This window comes from Mytilus galloprovincialis, chromosome 8, assembly GCF_965363235.1.
Source record: "Mytilus galloprovincialis chromosome 8, xbMytGall1.hap1.1, whole genome shotgun sequence".
In the NCBI taxonomy this organism is placed as follows: domain Eukaryota; kingdom Metazoa; phylum Mollusca; class Bivalvia; order Mytilida; family Mytilidae; genus Mytilus; species Mytilus galloprovincialis.
In genome coordinates this window covers 26223335-26243422 of record NC_134845.1, presented here as the reverse complement: position 1 = coordinate 26243422, position 20088 = coordinate 26223335, and the positions used below count along the sequence as shown (strand labels likewise).

The window sequence follows — 20088 nt, the reverse complement described above, 5'->3', positions numbered from 1 at the left end:
AAACCGTAGAAAACCATGAAAAAACGTTGATGACGTCACGGTCACATGACTAAATTATGTCTATGGGCTCATAACAAAATAACGTCAGCCAATCAGAAGACGGGTTACATCCAAAATTAAATTATTTGATAATGGACTTTGGAGTTCACTATTTTTGTGATATTATTTCTTGCAATATGTTTTTTTTACTAATGAAGAAATAAATGTATCAATTAATCTCTAGATCATGATTTTCACTTTATATATGAAAAACATGCATATTTCCTGGTTGTAATTAATTCATTAGTTATAATATAATTAAAGTCCTCCGGTTCAAAATATGTAAAATCGGTGAAGTTAATATTTGTATCCAGTAATATGAAAATGTAAATAAGATATTTCTTTTGTCAGCGATTAAGTGATTGCATCTAGTTGTACTATTCGGAATACAATAGAAGCTATGCAGCTGTTCCATAACGTTCTCGCTCTCCAATTGTCTCTGTAATGCAATATTAAAGATTTCGTTATAGTTGACAATTTTATTCTGAATCTATTGTGAGCTTAGTAATATAATTCCTTTGCCTTTTATTGATTATATGAAGTTCGATTTTTGTATATTGCTTTTTTTTAATGAACGACTGTCAGCCATTCATTTGAGATGTTTAACGCGCCTTTTACAAATATAAATAAAACACAAACGGCATAGGCCATGATAGAACAGAGAACACAAACGACGTAAGAATAAACAATATACATTATTCCAAATTGGAAATAAATAAAGGCAACAGTAGTATACCATAAATCGATATCGAAAACCCCGGTGTTATAATTTTTCAGTAATACATAAATGCATACAAGTATTTGGACGAAGCTAAATGATTATTCAATCTGATTAAATTATAAACCTCGGATTTTGTCACACTAAGTTAAACCAAGTTCTATATTTTGAATAGATTGAATGATTATATCAATCTTATTTAAGGTTTCAGTAGTGGCCCTAGAATTAAAACTGTGATATTTGAATGGTCAAATCAATGATGTAGATGAATATAATATTGAAAACAAAATAATCCCAAAAGTTGTGCTAATTCAAATTCAGGCTGTTTATTCTTGGTGGTGGAAACACCCAAGTGTTATGATTGTTTTGAACTTTGAACTTTGAATTTTAGAAGTTTGAATTTACCATGTTACAGGAAATCTGTTGAACCAATAATAAGGACATGGGGGAAAATCGATCGTTTTGCTATCTTTCACAAAGACACAATAAGTGTTTTATTTTTTAACAATTTTTTATCACTTAATACGAGGAAGTATTTTTCTAAAGTTTGAGCGTTTATTTTCATTAATTTATTTCCTGTTGCCTCAGAATGATATTCACATCAGTATATGAAAGATAAAAAGAGGGAAAGTTGTATCAAGAACCAACCGTACGTATGTTCAATTGTTAGCTTGGTATTAATGAAAAAAATACAGCCCTTTAAAATAATTATTCGTACATTAAAATATTTGTATGATATTATCAAAATATTTTCTTCGTTCTCTTGCGTGTATAGGATATTTCAAATCAGACCGTAAACTGTAATTGGTGAATCACTGATAGCATGCATATTCATTGACTAGGTATTTTAACGCAAGTGGTCACATCACTTTTTGTGCAATTGGACGTTTGTAATTAGCAACCAACAATCAAATTAGTTGTGTTACCATTGTTTATCATTAGCATAATTGGATTTTGATAATAAGAGACGATCTCTGCATCAACAAAAGAGGGACGAAAGATACCAGAGGGACAGTCAAACTCATAAATCGACAATAAACTGACAACGCCATGGCTAAACATGAAAAGGACAAACAGACAAACAATAGTACACATAACACAACATAGAAAACTAATGAATAAACGTAAAGCAAATTGCCCTTGCTATTTGGAATTGTTCCAATTTCTAGAAATGAGGTAACAATTCAGACTTTTGGCACTTGTTACAAACATTTGAATGTAATTATGGAAATTCTTTGACTAAGATCAGTCCTTAAAATCAGTTGATCATTATGGCAGATTTGTTTTGTATGTAAAATGATATATTTTTTTCGGAACCAAGTACTTGATTCAAGATTTGAAAGACCATTTTTCGAATAATACAAATTCAAAGTGCAATTAAAAAAAAATTATCCTAGGTTTCGTGTTTTCTATTCAGATATGCAATATTTTGAATATAAATTGATTTTATATCTCTGGAAGTATATGCAAAAATGCTAGCGCTACATCGTTTGATTTTCAAATACAATTCAAATAGTCCTCAGTGCATACAAAATTTCATTAAATCGCAAATACCAACCACCTATGTATAGGCCATTTATTCATGACACTTCCTTTAGTATTTACTTCAAACACATTTTGTCCAATTATTTAGAAGTCCAACTACATGCGTGATTGTTGTGTGAGCATCGCAATTGGTATCTGATAAATACCACGATTTGTTTAAGTGTGATTTTCTGAGTTCTATATAAAACTTTGCTACTTTTGACATTGTCGAAACAGCGCAACATACTTTTACATTTCAATTGCTACAGATATATATGACCATGTTTGCTTTCAGATTGTTTTGAGAACACGTGAACATGAGGCACATTCATTTAATGTTTTTATTTGGATCAGTTCTGCAGACAGTGAATATACGAATAAACACAACGAACGAATTGTGTTTCAAATCACACTGCACGTGTAACAAGAAACAGAAAAACGCGACCTGCACAGGACTCGACTACGTTCCAAACGTCCCGAGATTTGTTGAACAATTTGAATTAAACCATAACAATTTCAGTGATGTCAATTTTTCTAGATGGTTTCTATCAAACATTACCAAAAATAATATCATTAAGTTCAAATTGATCGGAAATTCTATAAAATATATTAAAAATGACGTTTTTGTGGATTTTATTTCTTTAAAATCATTGGAAATTGCGGAGGAAAAACATTTAAATGTAACCAGTCTAAAAAATGCGTTGAATTTCGTTCATACAACGCGTATCAAGAACATTAATTTGTATGGAAACTATTGGAAACCGTTTCCTTTTGATGTTTTTGAGGCAATCAGTCTACGAAAAGTGACATCCATATCGCTTGAAAAAAATGGACTGAATGAATTCGTGTTCCCTAATTGGTATACTGATTTCAAAAACTTAAAAAAAATCAATCTATCAAAAAATAATATCATATATTTAATTCTGGATGATAATGTCAAATTATTGGTTGACAAAATTGTTCTCTCGGGGAATGATATCGTTCGTTTTCCAAACTTTTGTGATAAAATGAACAATAGCAAAGTTCCGAAGCTTCGAAGTCTGAATTTAGAAGGCAATGCTTTACCTTATTTATATCCAAAATGTTTCAAGTGTTTGCCAGCATTGCAAAGCATTAATCTAGATGCCAATAGGTTAACTGTTTTAAGGAATAATACCTTTTCAGAACTACCACAATTAAGATATATTTTCTTTCAACTAAATTATCAGCTGAAAACAATAGAGCCTACCGCTTTCAACAGCACGTCATTAATCAGTTTACATTTTGGATACAATAATTTCCGATTTGACAAGAACTCTAGGTTTAATGCAGAACATATATTTAGACACTCGCCGTCATTACAACAATTAGACTTAACGAATAACTACCTGCCATCTGACAAAAATAAACCAGGTCTGATGTTTGCCCATTTGGCAGAGTTGAAATATTTGATTTTACAAGCGGTAGGTTTGAAAGAACTTCATCCTAACGTTTTTAGAAGTTTGACATCCTTAGAGAAAATAAATCTTGAAGGAAATTTCATTAATTCATGGACACCAGAAACTTTTGCTAATATGCGTAGGATAAAGTATATTAACTTAAAAAATAATTTGATACATGCACTGAACAAATCATCTTTACCTGAAAACATATTGCACCAACTAGAACAATTGGACCTTTCAAAGAATCCATTTACTTGTACATGTGACCTCATGTGGTTCCGAAACTGGATTCGAACAACAAAAGTAGACTTGTCCCGAGATTTTCCACGAGCGTACACGTGTAATTTTCCTGCTGAAATGCGAGGTCGATTAGTTATTAAATACAATCCAACCCCAGAGAGTTGCGAACAATCTGATCCGTTTATAGTAATCGCAATAATTTTGTCTTCATTTGCAATTTTGGTGATCATTGTAATTTTATTAGCTTATAAGGGTCATACCTATATAAGGAACTATTGCTATATTATGAGACTGCATCGTCTTCGAAAACAGGGATATTTACGTCTAAACAATCGTGATGATTTTGAATTCCATGCTTTTGTAGTGTACTGCGATGCTGATAGGGAATGGGTTCATAGTGAGTTCATCAAACGACTGGAAAATGAACAAATTAAGTTATGTGTTCATCATCGTGAATTCGATCCGGGAGTCCCAATTACAGAAAATATAGACAAGTATATGAACAAATCTTGGAAAGTTGTGATCATAATGAGTAACGATTTTGCTAGTAGCGATTGGTGCCAATGGGAGTGTGACTATGTTCAAGAAAGAAGACGTCGTCAAGGAAAAGATGCATGTGTTCTAATCATGCTGAAGGCGATTGATGCGTACCACATGACCAGTGGTATAAGATCCTTGTTACATACAACACCGTACCTTCGATACAAGAAAGGCATAGGGGAAGCTTTGTTTTGGCAGGCAGTGCTGAATACTCTTAGAAGACCACTTAGTGTGCCACCCATGGCCATCTAATATGTTCATTGAAAATGTAACAACTTTTCATCTTCTGTTGTTAATTGCCATTTCCGTGAATAACACGTTCCTTTGACTCCTTAAAGGCATACGATACAGTTTTGATCCCGTATTTACATTTTGATGAAAATTTCCATATAGACTATTTTTTACCTGATTAAATCAAATATGTAATAAAAAATGTACCTTCATGTACTCCTTTTTGAGTAAAATGAGGTAGAAATTTTGTATATTTGTTCAAAATTCAGATTTGTGACCGTATTTTCCCTTTCGAAAGAAAGCCATAACTTTTTTGTTTTAAAAGATGAACACAAATTGTTTTTTGTTAAATTACTTGTAGTTTCTGTATTTTATAAGTATCCTAAAATCCTTCAGAAATAACTCATGTTTATCAAATGTTCATGATTGTAGAAAAAAACATCATTTTTTGCTGTATATTTATCAAATTAAAAAAATTGCACTATTTACGTTTTCATGAAAATTTACACACCTTATCTTGTTACGTAATCAAACCAAGGGGTCCATGAACTCGTTTCCAAGTTAAATAAGTTTGAATGATAAAAATCAGTCGAAAACTGAATCTTTTCCCGATAAGTCGTAGTTTGACGTCGCGAAAATAATCATTTACTTTAGCAACGTCATTACTTCCCCTGTAACTGTATTGTATGCCCGTAAGGGACCGTTCAATATTTATCAGATGGATGGGCCGGTGCAAAATGTGGCGGGGCAAGCACCTTTTTTGTGGAAATATTTGGATGGGCAAGAACTTTTTTTTAAATATTTAGTGGATGGGCCAGAACATATTTTATAGGAAAAATTTTGCTATCAATTTTATTGGTTTGTAGGATATTTCTTTTGCGGACGCTCAAAACATGTCTCACCAAACTGGTAGCTTGGCTCATTTCTGTCAATTTTACGGATTTAATTAAGGAATAAAAAGCTAGAATTTTCTGTTCAGACTATCTTATAAATTATTTTGACCTTATAGAATACCAAATTGTTTAATAGTTTGGTGTATTGCGGTAAAATTTATGGATTTAAGTAATAGGTAAGAAAAAAAAGCTCAAATTTTTAGATAAGGCTAAATTCAGATAGTAAACTTTAAATTTTTTTCTAACTTTTTCAAATCAACCTGGATTTTCCTAAAACTCTACAGCTATCTCATTTATATATTGATCTTATAGAAAACCAGGTTGCTTGGTAGTTAGGTGTATTGCTGTTAAATTTTTTTATAGATTTAATTAATAGGTAAGAAAAAAAAAGCTCAAATTTTAAGTTTAGGCTGAAAATAGATAGTCATCTTTGATTTTTTTTTATAACTTTTTTAAATCAACATGGACTTTCATAAAACTCTACACCTATTTCATTTATATATTGATCTTACAGAATGCCAGGTTGATTGGTAGTTTGGTGTATTGCTCTCATTCTTATAGATTTAATAAAAAGGTTAAAAAAAAAAGAGTTCAAATTTTCAGTTTAGGCTAAATCCAGATAGTCATCTTTAAAAGTTTTTATAACTTTTTCAAATCAACAGGGATTTTCATAAAACTTTACAGCTATTTCATTTATATATTGATCTTACAGAATGCCAGGTTGATTGGTAGTTTGTTGTATTGCTGTCATTCTTATGGATTTAATAAAAAGGTAAAAAAAAAGAGTTTAAATTTTCAGTTTAGGCTTAATCCAGATAGTCATCTTTAAAAATGTTTATAACTTTTTCAAATCAACATGGATTTTCATAAAACTTTACAGCTATTTCATTTATATATTGATCTAATATAGAATGCCTAGTTGTTTGGTAGTTTGGTGTGTTGCTGTCATTCTTATGGATTTAATAAAAAGGTTTAAGAAAAAGCTTAAATTTTCAGATTTTGGTTATTTCAAGATAGTCATCTTTAATTTTTTTCATAACTTTTTCAAATCAACTTGCATTTTCATAAAACTCTACTGCTATATCATTTTTATATTGATCTTACTGAATGCCAGGCTGTTTAGTACTTTGTTTTTTTGCTGTAATTTTATGGATTTAGTTAATAGGTTGAAAAAAGCTACAATTTTAAGTTTAGACTAAGTTCAGATGGTCACCTTTCATTTTTTTTTATAACTTTTTCAAATCAACTTAGATTTTCATATACATGTACAGCTATCTCATTTATATATTGATCTTAAAGAATGCCAGGTTGTGTTATAGTTTTGTGTTAAGCTGTCAAAAAAGGCTGCATCATTAAAGTCAAAAACATATCTTCCTGTATATGCTTAAAAAGACCATATTAAATTTCTTTTTTGAAAAGCAGAATAGATAAAGGGACATTGATATTTGAACTATAAACATGTTCTGTTATTAAGACAATAATAAGTAATTCAGTATATGATAATATGTTTACTAGTCCAAGAGTTATTGTCCCTTAATTTAGATTATTTCCTTTATTTTAAATCAATATTGTATTTGAGGCTGTACATATAAAATCAAATCTGTACATGTATATTCATACTGGTTTTGAAAATCAATAAAATGTATGGTTCTGTTACACACATAGATATATACATATAGAATTAACTAGCACATTTAAAATTTTGTATAAAGTCTATTCTTTGATTTCAAGACATAACAATTTAAAAACTTAAAAATAAAAAAAGAACCTAGATCATTTTTTTTATTGTCTTAGAGTTTTAGAGGGGCAAGGACTTTTTTTTATAGATTTTTTTAGATGGGCAAGGACTTTTTTTCAGAATGTAAAAGGATGGGCAATAACGAAACAATATTAAGAATGCACCGGCCCATCCTTCTGATAAATATTGAACGGTTCCTAAGCATTAACTTTGTAATAGATTTGTTTTATTGATATTATTTATAATATACTGTTGTCATTTAGTAATGAGTCTGGTATTTTGTAACTGAATACAAATTCCCTGATTTTTTGCAGTTTAAATAAAACTACAATGTTTCAGTTTCAGTTTACATTTTACTTTTAAAACTTGAAAATTTTGTTTTTACATTAAACAAAATTCTGTCAACCAGTGCTAGTACTGTTGATAACGTTTCTGTATAAAATAACCACCAGAGATATCTTTAAATAGAAGTTGATCATGACCTCTGACCGGTATTGTTTCACTAAAAGACTTTAAGCATTGGTTGGCAATTTGCATATATAAATGAGATGCGTTCATAATTTAGGATATACTAGTATATGATTTGTATGAACTAAAACTTTGGTTAAAAGATTAAGAAAGCTGTGAAAGTAACACATCATACCAGAAAAGTACATTCTCGAGCATATTTTTCGAAACTATGAGCATTCCTTGGTACGATTTATTATATATTTTTTAAATTTTGTACTTTTACTTTGTTATTTATTTCCTGTTATACCGATATCACAGGGTAACACATTTCCGTGTATTGATTGTTCATTATATAACTGTATAACTGTCTTCTGTGTATCTATTATTATTGTGTTAACTTTGTACTTTGTATTTTTGTTGTATGTCATATCGGTATCACAAAGCAAAGCGTGTTTCCTGTATTGTTTTGATTATAGTTGTATAACTTTCTTCTGTGTATCTTTTGTTGTCCAACTGAGCAAGATTAAAAAGAATCTGGGTCGGAGGAGGGTATCTAGTAATATATAAAAACATACTTCCAGACCGCAACATGTCCATTTAGGCGTGCTATTCTCACGTCAGAAATTGTGTTGTGCTTGATTTTGATTAAATCTTAAAATTGTTTTGTCAATTGAGAATTTGGTATTACTGTCAGGGGATTGGTAGTCTCTATCTAATTTATTTACAAGTAAGTTTTAGATCTTGAAATTTTGACCAGTTATGTACATGTCTATTGTTGATGGTAGTTTGTTTGTTGACCTATGGATATTTGTTGCTTTGTTGTCCTATGCAGTATGCTCCATAGTGTCTTCTTTTTAATGAATCGATGTTTTAGAGTCCTTAAAAGGGGGACGAAAGATACCAGAGGGAAAGTCAAACGCATAAATCGAAAATAAACTGACAACGCCATGGCTAAAAATGAAAAAGACAAACAATTGTACATACGACACAACATAGAAAACTAAAGAATAAGCAACACGAACCCCACCAAAACTAGGGGTGATCTCAGGTGCTCCGGAATGGTAAGAAGATCCTGCTCATCATGTGGCTCTCGTAGTATTGCTTATGTAATAACAAATCCGGTATATAGTCTAATTCGGTAGGTCACATTCATGAAAGGGTAGGGGGTTGAAGTTACAACGTAAGGAATATATCCGATATTATTTGTGAAACGGTTATTCCATAACGGTCAACCAACTCGTGATGGCGTCCGTAAAATTTACGAAGGGATGATTTCAACTTCATCATTTGGAACTCTAGGTTTAATAGCTTCATTATGAGCCGCAACCCTCTATCAAGAAAATCATGATAGGAAATGCAAGCACGAGAATATCGTATCAATTGTGAGATATAGACCCCGTATGCAGGTACTGCTGGAATGTTGCTACTTAGAAATGGAAAGTTCACAATTGGAAAGCTGAAATCATCTCTTTTGTCGTTAAATTTTGTTTTCAACCGACCCTCATTGTCAATTTCTAGATGTAAATCAAGATATAAGGCCGACTTAACTGTATCTGTAGTATCCTTTATTTCTAGTTCAATGCATGGGATAGATGCGTTCCACATAGTCAACAAATTTTGGATTATTTAGTGAAAGAACATCCTCTATATAGCGGAAAGTAGAGTCAAAGGATATCGCTAACTTCTTATCTTTCTTCCTAAGAAGTTTCTGCATGAAGTCAGCCTAACAGTAATAAAGAAACAAGTCGGCAAGAAGAGGGGCCCAATTTGTTACCATTGGAATGCCGACAGTCTGTTTAAAAATACGTCCTCCGAACGTAACAAATATTTTGTCAATCAAGAAATCAAGCATGTTGATAATGTCAGTTTCAGAGAATTTTTTGTTTGAATCAGAGTGATCCTTTACAAAGTATGATTTATCCCTCCCTAAAACAAGATACTTGTATCTACGTTGGCTATTCCTTTTTTATGAAACAAAGCAATACCAAGTCTTTCAATTTGTCTTTTAGTTTGGAATGTGGAATACTTGTGTAAAGTGTAGAAAAGTCAAAAGTTTTAATACTATTACAAGATGAAATAAAAGTATCAAAATAAAACTGCTAACATGTTCAATAACAATGTACGCTAAAAATACCTCACTGTTGTCAATTAAAGAAGTAAAGTACAAATTGAAAAAATAAATCGAACCTTTTTTTAAACAATTGAAATTGAAAAGAGTTTTTGGTGTAAACTCAGTGTGCTGATTTGATTGCTTCTTCAATAGACATGTAATGCTAAATACTAAAGACAGGTCTGACTTTCATCCATCCAGCCACTTACTGAGTGATACTAGTATTGTATGTAATTAAAGCTATAGACAATAAGTAAAGATAAAAAATAAAAAGGATTTGGTATGATTGCAGATGACTTTCCATCATACACCAAATGACATTGGTGACAATTGGTTGACGAACACGCGGAATGATGCACAGCTTTGCATTGAACCCTTAAGGACTCTAAAACTCTATCTTTTTTTCTAATGAAATAACTTAAATTATCTCAATTAAAATGACAAAAAAAAAACCAAAAAAACCCACTTATATAAGGTCTTCGTATATTTATCATGTCATCTTCGAATTCATTGAACATGAGTGGTTGTTCATGTCTTTTGTTGTCAATTAATTAGTTTATTTGATTTTCATTATCCACAATTCATTAGAATTTTAAACGGCGAACAAAAGAAGTTGTTGTTAAATAACCCGTTGCCATATATTTTCCTTGACTAGACTGCTGAAAAAACCCAACCAAATACGTTGCTATAAGTTCATTTGATATGTTGATGGCTTTTCATTTTGCCATTTGATAACGGATTTTCCGTTATGAATTTTCGTTGAGTTTTATATTTTTGATATACTATTTCTTGTAATATGTTTTTTTTATATAATGAATAAATAAATGTGTTATCATGATCTTCATTTTATATATGAAATACATGTATATTTCCTGGTTGTAATTAATTCATTATTTATAGTGCAATCGAAGTCGTCCCGATAAAATATGTAAGATGGGTAAATTAAAATGTTTTATCCAGTAATATGAAAAGGTAAATTTGATGGTTGTTTTGTCAGCGATTAAAGAATTGCATCTAGTTGTACTATTCGGAAGACAATGATAGCCATGCAGCTGTTCCATAATGTTCTCACACCACAATGAAAAACAACACAGCCAAGGGTTTTAAAATGTTTGCATGATACTAGAAGTGAAGTATTTACTGCTTAATGTATTATGGGAATCACCCATTTATTTGTCCCTGATTCACATTCTTATTTAAACAGTAGCAAACGTTTGTATTCATGCAGGATACAAGTTAATGTAATAGTTGTGACTGAACAAACACACTTATATAAAAAAAAAAGTATACTAATAATTTCAATTTTCTCTGTAATGCTTAGTTAAAGATTTAATTATAGTTGATAATTCTATTCTGAATCTATTGTGAGCTTAGTAATACAATACATTTGCCTTAGATTTAATGAAATGCAGTTCGATTTTTGTATACTAGTATTGCGTTTTAATTTTAGATTCCTCTGAACGACTGCCATTTGTTTTAGATGTTTTACGCGCCTTCTATTAGTATCATTACAACACGAATTGTCATTGATACTGCTACAGAAGAGAGCACAAACGATATAAGAATATACAATACACGTTATACTTATTTGGAACTGTTTCTGACCATATCAGTATTTTAACCGTTTGCGTATGGTCACGATCATATGTGTAGGTACTCATATGGTCGAACAATACGCGTATGGTCTGGATAACTGAAAGATCAGTGTCTTTTAAAATTTCTTGATTATTTTTTAATAACGTAAAGAAAGTCAGAAATTTTTTTTTGTTATATAGTGACATGTTTAATAACAGTAAAAACAGTTCTAGAAAGTAGAAATATGTATACACAATTAAAAAATCATTTTCGTAATCATAAAACGTATTTCTTTTATCACTGATTTCAAACAAAATAATGAAAAAAGATTAAACTACATTCAAAATTGTTAATTCATAATGAATAATCGAAAATTAAATAAAAATGAAATTATTAACAGATATACTTAGTAAATGTCTAGTTTAATGAATAAAAAAGGAGAATATTCAGATTGACCGTGAAGCAACCTTTTTACATTTTAACATTACAGTCGAGTACACTCATTTCTGCCAACTACATGATTTTATTTTGAATTGAATTTGCAATATTTTGTTTATCAAGCTTTTTATGTATATAACACTACAGGTCTATGCTGGAACGCTTTCACTGTATGATTAAAAAGTAAAATAACAAAAACATACTGAACTCAGAGGAAAATTCAAACGGAAAGTCCCTAATCAAATGGCATAATCAAACGATAAAATAAATCAAACGAATGGACAACATCTGTCATATTCCTGACTTGGTACAGGCATTTTTAAATGTAGAAAACGCTGGATTGAACCTGGTTCTACAGCGCTAAATCTCTCACTTGTATGACAGTCGCATCAAATTCCATACATAGCCAGCTTTCTAGGACAGTTTGTCATAAAAAAAGATAATCTTTTCATCGTTTGCCATATTTAGAAATGCATTGCCAGCTAAGATATTATTAAAGTACTTTCTCTCAAGTTTTATATCAGGAAAGAACGTTCAGTTTTGTTCAAATTTAATTTAACGTATAAGTTTCTATTCCAAAATTTTCTTTTAGTTTTACATCTCTACTTTGGGATTTTTACAATGCCGTTTTTCGTTTTTCCATCAACAGTTATAGTAGTATTGAATTTCCTTCAAGAATAACATTAAAATCGTATGTATCTAGCGGCGAGAAGACATGATCGTACAAAGTGAAATATAGTCAGAATCAAAATAAATATGTCTCTGGAAAAATTTAATAAAAAAACCCAAACGGTACAAAACCCAAACGGTACAAAACCCAAACGGTATATGTCTCAAACGTTGTGATTTTTCTTACGAAAGAAAAAGTCGACAGCCTAGAGAAAGTCACATTAAATTGACGCATGCGAAGATGAAATAACAAAAACAAAAAAAAAAACTGCCCATAATATATGAAAATAAATAAATAAATTCGATTGGTGACTTGAGTCGTTTTTGGTTCGTAGCATGAGTTGTGTGTTCCTACGAAAGCTACAATTTATTCGAAAAATACCTTTATGGTCTAAATACACATATAGTCCGACTCGTTAATATATAAACGATTCTAATACTAATATGGTCCGACCATACGTGTATTGTCGGACCATATGAGTATACAGACATGGTTATGACCATACGCGTATGATTGATATACTGATATGTTCCGAATAAGAAATAATATAATGCAAGTTCTCGTATAAAACGTTTGTTGAAACCGTCATTTAAACATATATGGGAAACGACGTCGACGTTATGTTGAATAACAGTAGAAATTAAATTGACATTTTACCTTGCAACCGATGGCTCTTTAAGAAATTGGTGCAAGTTTTTTTTAGAGACTCCAACCATCAGGCAGTCTAATGCATTTATTTTCTTGTTTGACATCATATATTTTTGTTGCTACTCGCATGTATAAGTAACTATTTATGCTAATTATTAATCCTGTTCAAAATAAGTGGGTTTCCTGTTGGCAGTTTTCGACTGGCAGAGAATAGTGAAGGAGCTATACAGTTTTTTATCTCATCTAAAAATAAGTCAACGATTCTTGGTTTACAATTTAGCACGGCAAATCGATCGACTCGCATTTCCCATACCGAAGGCTCAACAGTGGTTCGGTGCTAGAATCGAACGGTGACAATTGAATGGTCGAATCAATTTCGTAGATGTATGTATTGAAAACCACTCAATGAAAAAAGTTTTACAAAATGTGAATGAGGCCATATATAATAAACTCTTTGTGGTGGAAAAAAAACAAGTGATTCGAATAATTTTAACATTTTCAGAATGTGCATTTACAGAAAATCTGTTAAACTAACGAAATGATGGGCAGATCAATCGTTTTTCTATCTTTCTCAAAAATTCAATAAGTGTTTTATTTTTAAACAAATGTTATATCATTTAAATGAGGAAGTATTTCTTTAAATTGAAGCGATTTTTATCTATATTATTTATGTTATTAATTCTTACGTATATTGAGTCCATACATTCGTCAAAAATTATTCACATTGGATACTAGCGGTCTTTGAAAGATAAACATAGGACAGTTATATTAAGAACAAACCGTACGTATTTTTAGCTGCTTATCAGAAAAAACAACAGCCATATATAGCATCTAAAGTAATTATTAATTTTGTTAAATACGTCTTTTTATAATATTATCAAAATATTTTCCATATTCTCTGTGATGTTTAGGGCATAAATCAATCATAATTTTTTTTTGACTATTTTAACGAAATCAATTTCAAAGTGATTACAGCAATGCGTTTGTGCCATTTGATGTCAATTAACCAACAATTAATTAATTGTGTTACTAGAATTCGATTATGATAAGAAGACTACCTCTGCATCAACAAATTGCACTAATAATTTGGTATTGTTCTTATTACTGGAAAAAGGATTTGATTCAGACTACTGATAGTCTCTGTACTCGATACAAACATTTGAGTTAAGGTAGGCAAATCATTTTACCTCGACCAAAATCAGTTCATAATTATGGACAGTTTGATATGTATAAAAATATATATATATATATTAAAAAAATCGGGACCATGCATATATGTATACAGCTAACAAAACAAACCATGCATTTTCAATTTGTTGCCGATTTTTTTATTATTTATCTGTGTTATATTGTGAAAACTGAATATTTTCGGTAACATTATTATTATTTGAAAAATATATATAAAATAGATAGATTCTAACTTGAAGTCAGAAGACAATGTATTTATAAATTAACACTTCATTTTGCACACGTTTAACTTATGTGTTATCAATATGAAAATAAAAAGATTTGGTATTGCCAATGAGACAACTATCTACAATACTCAATGACGTAAAGTTAACAACTATAGGTCACCGCACAGCATTTGATAATAAGCATGTTTTTGAAAAAAGCTTGATAAAATCTTCCGCTTTACAAATTTTTATAAAGTTCAGAACCCATTTTGCATAGTAAGCTAAAGGCCCCTCCGAATGATGTATGTAAATTGTTTCACACATGAAATTAACGACCTGATTTACATGTAAGTACAAAATAAGGAAAGAAAAAGTTTAAATAATTTAATATACAGCAACGAACAACAATCGCTTATTTTCAGGATCCAGACTTGGGACAGACACATGCATAATGTGGTTGGGTTAATCAATGAAATCATAAACGCCACTTAGGACACGGACATAGCAAACAAGTTTGAATACATAACCATCGTAAGATGGTGCTTCGTTTTATCTCCGTTTATTCATAGTCTATATATATATAATAAATAAGGGAAAATGTTATCTTCTTCGATCTCTTTCATTTTGTTTGTTGTGTAAATTATTTAAATGTCAGTGATGCATAAGTATAAATAATGAAAGAACACTTATTTTATATCGGAACGTCGTCTACATGCATATGTTAATCCTATACAGCCACTTTGACTTTATTTTTCACTCAATCTATCGACACAATATGAGGTATACCAATTAATAAATTCAATTACCTTATAACGTGAATCATCATTAAAACGAAAATATTTCAATAAATGTCATTTTCAAACAAGATTATTTCGCTAATTGTTCATGAAATTGAATTCAAAGTGCAATTATAGAATATCTATCTTATTTTCATGAGTATTCTATTTATCTATGTATTTTTTTTTCTTTGCATACAAAATTCCATAAAATCACATATGCCATCGACTAATGTTTAGTCCAGATATGTCTTGGCACTTTCATCAATTATTTATTTCAAAAACAATTTGTTCAGTTATTCCAGTTACATGTACAATTGCTGCGCGCGAAGCTCACTAAGTTTCTAATGGATTACTAATATACTATGATGTATGTGATTATTTTATTACTTTGTAAACCTCTTTTGCTTTTGATTTCATAATAAGAGCTTAAAATACTTCAGATATCAATTACTACAGATATATATATGACCATGTTTGCTTTCAGATTGTTTTAAGAACACGTGATCATGAGGCAATTTCATTTGATATTTTTGTTTGGATCAGTTCTGCAGACAGTGAATACACGAATTAACACAGCAGACGATTTTTTTCCCAAATCACACTGTACGTGTAACAACGACAGTCAAAGTGCAATTTGTACAGGACTCGATTATGTTCCACGCATCCCAAAATTTGTTAAAAGATTAGAATTAAGCCATAACAATTTCAGTGATGTCGATTTTTCTAGATGGTTTGTATCGAATATTACCAAAAATAATATCCAAGAATTCAAATTGATTGGAAATTCTATAAATTATATTGAAAATGACGTCTTTGTGGATTTTGTTTCATTAAAATCACTGACAATTTCAGATGAAAAATATTTGAATGCAACTAGTCTGAAAAAAGCGTTGAATTTCGTCAATACAACGCGTCTCAAGAAAATTCATTTGTATGGAAACTATTGGAAATGGTTTCCTTTTGATGTTTTTAAGGCAATCAGCCTACGACAATTGACTACCATATCGCTTGAAGAAAATCAGCTGGCTACCTTTAAGTTCCCTGATTGGTATACTGAATTAAAAAACCTAAAAACCATCAACCTATCAGAAAATAATATCATACATTTAATTCTTGACGATAATGTAACATTATTGGTCGAAAAACTTAATCTCTCAAGGAATGATTTTGTTCGCATTCCAACTTTTTGTAATAAAATGAAAAGAAGCCAAGTTCCGAAGCTTAGAAGTCTGATTTTGAACGGCAATGCTATACGTTATTTATATCCAAAATGTTTCAGCTGTATGCCATCATTGCAGAACATAAATCTACATGCCAATAGATTAACGGTTTTAAGGAATAATACCTTTTCAGAACTACCACAATTAAAACATGTGTTCTTTCAATTTAATTATCAGCTAAAAACAATAGAACCTACCGCGTTCAACAGCACGTCATTAATCAGTATACATTTTGGATACAACAATTTCCGATTTGACAAGACCAACAACAATAATTCTAGGTTTAATGCAGAACAAATATTTAAACACACGCCGTCATTACAATTTTTAGATTTAACGAATAACTATCTGCCGTCTGACAAAACTACACTAGGTCTGATGTTTGCTCACTTGGATGAGATGAAATATTTGATTTTACAAGCGGTATGTTTGACAGAACTTCATCCTAATTTTTTTAGAAACTTGACATCATTAGAGAAAATAATTCTTCAGGGAAATTTTATAAGTTCTTGGGCGCCAGAAACTTTTGATAATATGCGCAGCATAAAGTATATAAACTTAAGAAATAATTTGATACATACACTTAACAAATCATCTTTATCTCAAAACATTTTATACCAACTAGAAAAAATGAACCTTGCAAAGAATCCATTTACTTGTACATGTGACCTTATGTGGTTTCGAAACTGGGTTCGAACAACAAAAGTAAACTTGTCTTTGACTTTTCCACAAGAGTACATATGTAATTTTCCAGCTGAAATGCGAGGTCGTTTAGTTATTGAATACAATCCAACGCCAAAGAGTTGTGAACCAACTAATCTGTTTATAGTAATCGCAACAATTTTGTCAACATTTACATTTGTGGTGATAGTTGTAATATTACTAGCTTACAAGTGTCACACCTATATAAGGAACTATTGCTATATTATGCGATTGCATCGACTTCGAAAACTGGGATATCTGCGTCTAAACAATAGTGATGATTTTGAATTCCATGCGTTTGTAGTGTACTGCGATGCTGATAGAGAATGGGTTCATAGTGAGTTCATCAAACGCATGGAACATGAACAAATTAAGTTATGTGTTCATCACCGTGAATTTGAACCGGGAGTCCCAATTACAGAAAATATAGACAAATATATGAACAAATCGTGGAAAGTTGTGATCATAATGAGTAATGATTTTGCTAGTAGCGATTGGTGCCAATGGGAATGTGATTATGTTCAAGAAAGAAGACGTCGACAAGGAAAAGATGCATGTGTTCTAATCATGCTAAAGGCGATTGATGCGTATCACATGACCAGTGGTATAAGGTCCTTGTTACATACAACACCGTATCTACGCTACAAGAAAGGCATAGGAGAAGCTTTGTTTTGGCAAGCATTGGTGAATACTCTTAGAAGACCACTTAGTGTGCCACCCATGGCCATCTAATATGTCCATGGAAAATATGTCGACTTAATTTTTCATTTATGTTGGTTATTGCCATTTCCTTGAATTTGATGTTCAATAGACTACTTTAAAAAAAAAAGCAGTGTACATTTTCTAAATCATACGACATTCACATGTTTGCAGTGACTTATATGATGTAAATGAACTTATTAGTTCGCTTTTGTTAAACCTTTATCCAGGGAAAAGGTATCATTCATTGGTTATAAAGTTAACCAGATTTATATACACATATAGGGTCTTTATGATGAAAACATGATTTCACAATGTTCATTATTGTTTTATTGATAATGGCATAATTATAATGTTGTCATTCAGTATTGAAACTGGTATTTTGTAGGCTAAATAACAATTGTCCGATTTTACAGTTCAAAATAAAACTACAAGATTTTATTAAATTTTTACATTTAAATTTCGAGAAAAAAAGAATTGTTGGTATTGAACAAGATTCTGTAAACCAGCAAGAGTACTGGTTACGAAGGGTGTGTATAAAATAAATTCAGAGGAGCAGTGACGGTTATTACGGTGTAGGTGTCAGACTACCAATTGAATCACTGCCATATAAAACGTAAAACTAGGCATACCCTGACAATAATAGTGATGTTGATGTCATTGTTTACTTGAACTAACTAACACATAAGAAAAAAAAATATTTTGTGAAGAAAAAAAAATCAGGTAAATTTTAAACCAAATTTTACTCAGCTATGAATTAGAATTAAGTACAACATAGTTTACTTATTCATGGTTTCGGGGGAACCAGGGTCTATTTGTTTTTTTTTAACAACATAATATATTTATTCATCAAATATGCTTGTTACATTGTTACACCAAGAAACCAAGCTTTTCTTGATGCATCCTGTAATATTCCACCGATTGCCCAGGTGAGCAATCACCTGCTGGTATATATGTATATATTATAATAATATGTATAAATTTCTTGAAATACAATTATACAACATTTTAATACATTATGTTTAGGGTCTATTTTTAGTAGTACTTGAACACCAAAGGTCGTGATTCACGACAAGACTGCAAGCATTGGTTAACAATTGACATTAAGTCAGATGATACATGTACATTTTAGTATATACCTGATTTCAATGAAAGCAAAATATTAGAAAGCTTTGAAAATTGAAGAACCAATATACATATTTCTGAAACTATGAGCATTCTTTGATAATAACATTCTATTATTTATTTGTTTTGTGCTCGTACTTTTCGTTAGATATTGTCTGTTATACCGGTATCAAAGATATAGAACAAAGCGTGTTTCCTGTGTTTATTTACATTAAAACTGTATAACATTCATCTGTGTATATTTTGTTTTCCAACTGATCAATATTCAGAAAATGAGAAGGGAAGGTTGTTGTTAGACTTATATACATGTAAATAAAAAAACATAGTTCTTCCCCGCCTCATGTTCATTTTTGTGTGATTCTCCTAATTCAAAAACTGTGCACGTGTCTGTGATTGTGTGTGTTATTTTTAATTTATATCTTTATGTTATTTCGTGAATAAAGAATTTGGGATCGCGATCCGGTTTTGGATAGTTTCTGTTTTATTTATTTTCAAAATAAAATTTTCATTTGGATTAAAAAGTTTAACTTGAAATGTAGTATACTTAGGTATGTATATGTCTATTGTTGAAGGTAGTTTGTTTGTTGACCTATCACTACAAACCAGTAAAAGTCTGAAATGGCATATATCTGTACTCGACTGTACTGTTTTTACTCGACCAGTCTGAATTGGTCAGAATTTTACTTGATAATAATCGGCTGTAGTCTGAACCATACTTAATAGTCTGAACTTGTACTTAACTTGCAAATATAATATTACTCCAACACCATATTTATCAACAGTTACACACATATACATATATATATATACAACCCGTCTAAACATCAACCAAACAATGTTAGATCTGTAAATTTGCTTTCTCAAATTTTTGGTTCTTCCCTCGCCGGGATTCGAACCCATGCTACTGTGATATCGTGACACCAAATCGCCTGCA

General features: G+C 30.8%; 2 protein-coding genes across 3 annotated transcripts; both read left to right on the top strand.

Moving 5' to 3' along the window:
- Positions 1-2490: 2490 nt before the first annotated feature.
- LOC143085422 (toll-like receptor 4) lies at positions 2491-8282 on the top strand. The gene has a single exon (XM_076261752.1). The coding sequence runs from the start codon at positions 2599-2601 to the stop codon at positions 4732-4734; it is 2136 nt and encodes a 711-aa protein (XP_076117867.1). The 5' UTR covers positions 2491-2598; the 3' UTR covers positions 4735-8282.
- A 5638-nt stretch (positions 8283-13920) lies between these two features.
- Positions 13921-19383, top strand: LOC143085421 (toll-like receptor 10). Of its 2 annotated transcripts, none has more exons than XM_076261750.1 (2): positions 13921-14016; positions 15893-19383. In XM_076261750.1, exon 2 carries the CDS (start codon positions 15915-15917, stop codon positions 18060-18062), a length of 2148 nt encoding a protein of 715 aa, XP_076117865.1. In that variant the 5' UTR covers positions 13921-14016; positions 15893-15914; the 3' UTR covers positions 18063-19383. The 2 variants fall into 2 exon arrangements, with proteins under 2 accessions (XP_076117865.1, XP_076117866.1); XM_076261751.1 differs by lacking the exon at positions 13921-14016 and adding an exon at positions 14220-14404.
- Positions 19384-20088: the final 705 nt, after the last annotated feature.

Coding starts and splice junctions, on each gene's coding strand:
- LOC143085422 (XM_076261752.1), top strand. CDS start 2,599: ATGAGGCACATTCATTTAATGTTTTTATTTGGATCAGTTCTGCAGACA.
- LOC143085421 (XM_076261750.1), top strand. CDS start 15,915: ATGAGGCAATTTCATTTGATATTTTTGTTTGGATCAGTTCTGCAGACA.